Genomic DNA, 2,600 nt, shown 5'->3' with positions numbered 1-2,600 from the left:
CGCAAAAAGATTTTGGCTGCCACCCAGGTGAGCACATTGTTACCTGGCTGCTCCGATGCTGGGATAATGGGGCCAGTAGTTTGGAATTAGAGGGTAAGGAGGCCAAGCAGTTGGGATCCCTATCTAGGGAAGGGGGCATTGACAAGGCGATTGGGAGAAAACCACAAGTCCTCAGCCTCTGGAGGCAACTTCTGCCAGGTAGGAGGAAAGATACCCCTTCAAGGATGAAGTTACATGTCACCAAGGCAAGTGGACCACCATGGAGAGAGGTATCCAGTACCTGAGGGAATTAGCCATGCTACAGGTGATTTATAATGATCCGGAAAATGAGCAGTCACCCACAGATCCAGATAAAGTCCAATGCACACAACCCATATGGCAGAAGTTTCTATGAAGTGCACCACCAACCTATGCCAACTCATTGTCAGTAATGTTCTGGAAAGAAGGCTGTGGACAAACGGTGGACGAACTGGCTGTCAAACTCCGGCAATACGAAGGAATTCTCTCTTCCTCCCTATGGGCCTATGTCTCGGCTGTAGAGGAATTGTCTCCGGAGTTCCAGCAATTCAAAGTGGATATGTCCTTCTCCCCACCTGTACAGGCCCCCATTGCAGCTATGAGGAGTAAGCATTCCTCTGCCCGAGAGAGGAGATAGAAAGTACACATGACAGGCTAACCTGTGGTTTTACCTGCGTGACCATGGAGAGGACATGAGGAAGTGGGATGGAGAACCTACCTCAGTCCTAGATGCACAGGTACGGGAATTGCGAGAAAAAGCAATCAGAAAAGAGGATTCCTCTTGGAAAAATCCGCTCCAGTTTCCCACGAGCAGTCCCCCAGACGGAGTAGAAGGGCTGATCTCATTTCTGATCCTCTTGAAGGGACTTCTGATTTACGTTTGTGAAAAGTGAGTAACGGATACTCTAACCAGGATTAGAGGGGCCCTGCCTGCAGCCAGGTGGAGGAAAGGGACAACCGGGTCTACCGGACGGTGTGGATTTGATGGCTTGGCACATCAGACCCACAGGAATACAAGGCTCTAGTGGACACTGGTGCACAATGTACCTGAATGCCATCAAGTTATAAAGGGGTAGAACCCATCTGTATCTCTGGTGTGACAGGGGGATCCCAAGAGCTAACCGCATTGGAAGCTGGAGTGAGTCTAACTGGGAATGAGTGGCATAAACACCCCATTGTGACTGGCCCAGAGGCCCCGTGCATCCTTGGCATAGACTGTCTCAGGAGGGGGTATTTCAAGGACCCAAAAGGGTACCGTTGGGCCTTTGGTATAGCTGCATTGGAGATGGAGGAAATTGAACAGCTGTCCGCCTTGCCCGGCCTCTCTGAGGACCCTTCGGTTGTGGGGTTGCTGAGGGTTGAAGAACAACAGGTGCCAATTGCTACCACGACAGTGCACCGACAGCAATATCGCACCAACTGAGACTCCCTGATCCCCATGCATAAGCTGATTTGCCGATTGGAGAGCCAAGGAGTGATCAGCAAGACTTGCTTACCCTTTAATAGTCCCATATGGCCCGTGCGGAAATCTAATGGGGATTGGAGACTAACAGTAGATTATCGTGGGCTGAATGAAGTCACGCCACCGCTGAGCGCTGCTGTGCCAGATATGTTAGAACTTCAGTACGAACTAGAGTCAAAGGCAGCCAAGTGGTATGCCACAATTGACATTGCTAATGTGTTTTTCTCACTCCCTTTGGCAGCGGAGTGCAGGCCACAGTTTGCTTTCCCTTGGAGGGATGTCCAGTACACCTGGAATCGACTGCCCCAGGGGTGGAAACACAGCCCCACTATTTGCCATGGACTGATCCAGACTGCACTAGAAAAAGGTGAAGCTCCAGAGCACCTGCAATACATGACATCATTGTATGAGGCAACACAGCAGAAGAAGTTTTTGAGAAAGGGAAGAAAATAGTCCAAATCCTCCTGAAAGCTGGATTGAAAGCTGAAAGTTTTGCCATAAAAGAAAGTAAGGTCAAGGGACCCTCACAGGAGATCCAGTTTTTAGGAATAAAATGGCAAGATGGACGTCGTCAGATCCCAATGGATGTGATCAACAAAATAGCAGCTATGTCCCCACTGACCAATAAAAAGGAAACACAGGCTTTCTTAGGTGTTGTGGGCTTTTGGAGAATCCATATTCCAAACTATAGTCTTAATTGTAAGCCCTCTCTATCAAGTGACCCAGATGAACAACAATTTTAAATGGGGCCCTGAACAATGACAAGCCTTTGAACAAATTAAACAGGAGATTGTTCATGCAGTAGCCCTTGGGCCAGTCTGGGCAGGACAAGATGTTAAAAATGTGCTCTACACTGCAGCTGGGGAGAATAGCCCTACCTGGAGCCTTTGGCAGAAAGCACCTGGGGAGACCCGAGGCCAACCCCTGGGGTTTTGGAGTCGGGGATACAGAGGATCCGAGGCTCGCTATACTCCAACTGAAAAAGAGATATTGGCAGCATATGAAGGAGTTTGAGCCGCCTCAGAAGTGGTTGGTACTGAAACACAGCTCCTCTTAGCACCCCGACTGCCAGTGCTGGGCTGGATGTTCAAAGGGAGAGGCGCCTCTACACATGATGCGA

The 2,600-nt window shown here is 49.7% G+C and overlaps 1 protein-coding gene across 1 annotated transcript in view; it reads left to right on the top strand.

Moving 5' to 3' along the window:
* Nucleotides 1–430: 430 nt before the first annotated feature.
* Nucleotides 431–2,600, top strand: part of LDLRAD3 (low density lipoprotein receptor class A domain containing 3) — an 85,338-nt gene continuing 83,168 nt past the window's right edge. The window contains exon 1 of the mRNA XM_010586030.1: nucleotides 431–623. Coding sequence (XP_010584332.1) covers nucleotides 431–623 — 193 coding nt within the window. The remainder of the gene's footprint in view (nucleotides 624–2,600) is intronic.

The sequence above is a fragment of the Haliaeetus leucocephalus genome, unplaced genomic scaffold (genome assembly GCF_000737465.1).
Source record: "Haliaeetus leucocephalus isolate CR32 unplaced genomic scaffold, Haliaeetus_leucocephalus-4.0 Scaffold138, whole genome shotgun sequence".
In the NCBI taxonomy this organism is placed as follows: Eukaryota; Metazoa; Chordata; class Aves; order Accipitriformes; family Accipitridae; genus Haliaeetus; species Haliaeetus leucocephalus.
The sequence above is the reverse complement of the archived record's forward strand: the minus strand, read 5'-3'. Positions and strand labels throughout refer to the sequence as shown.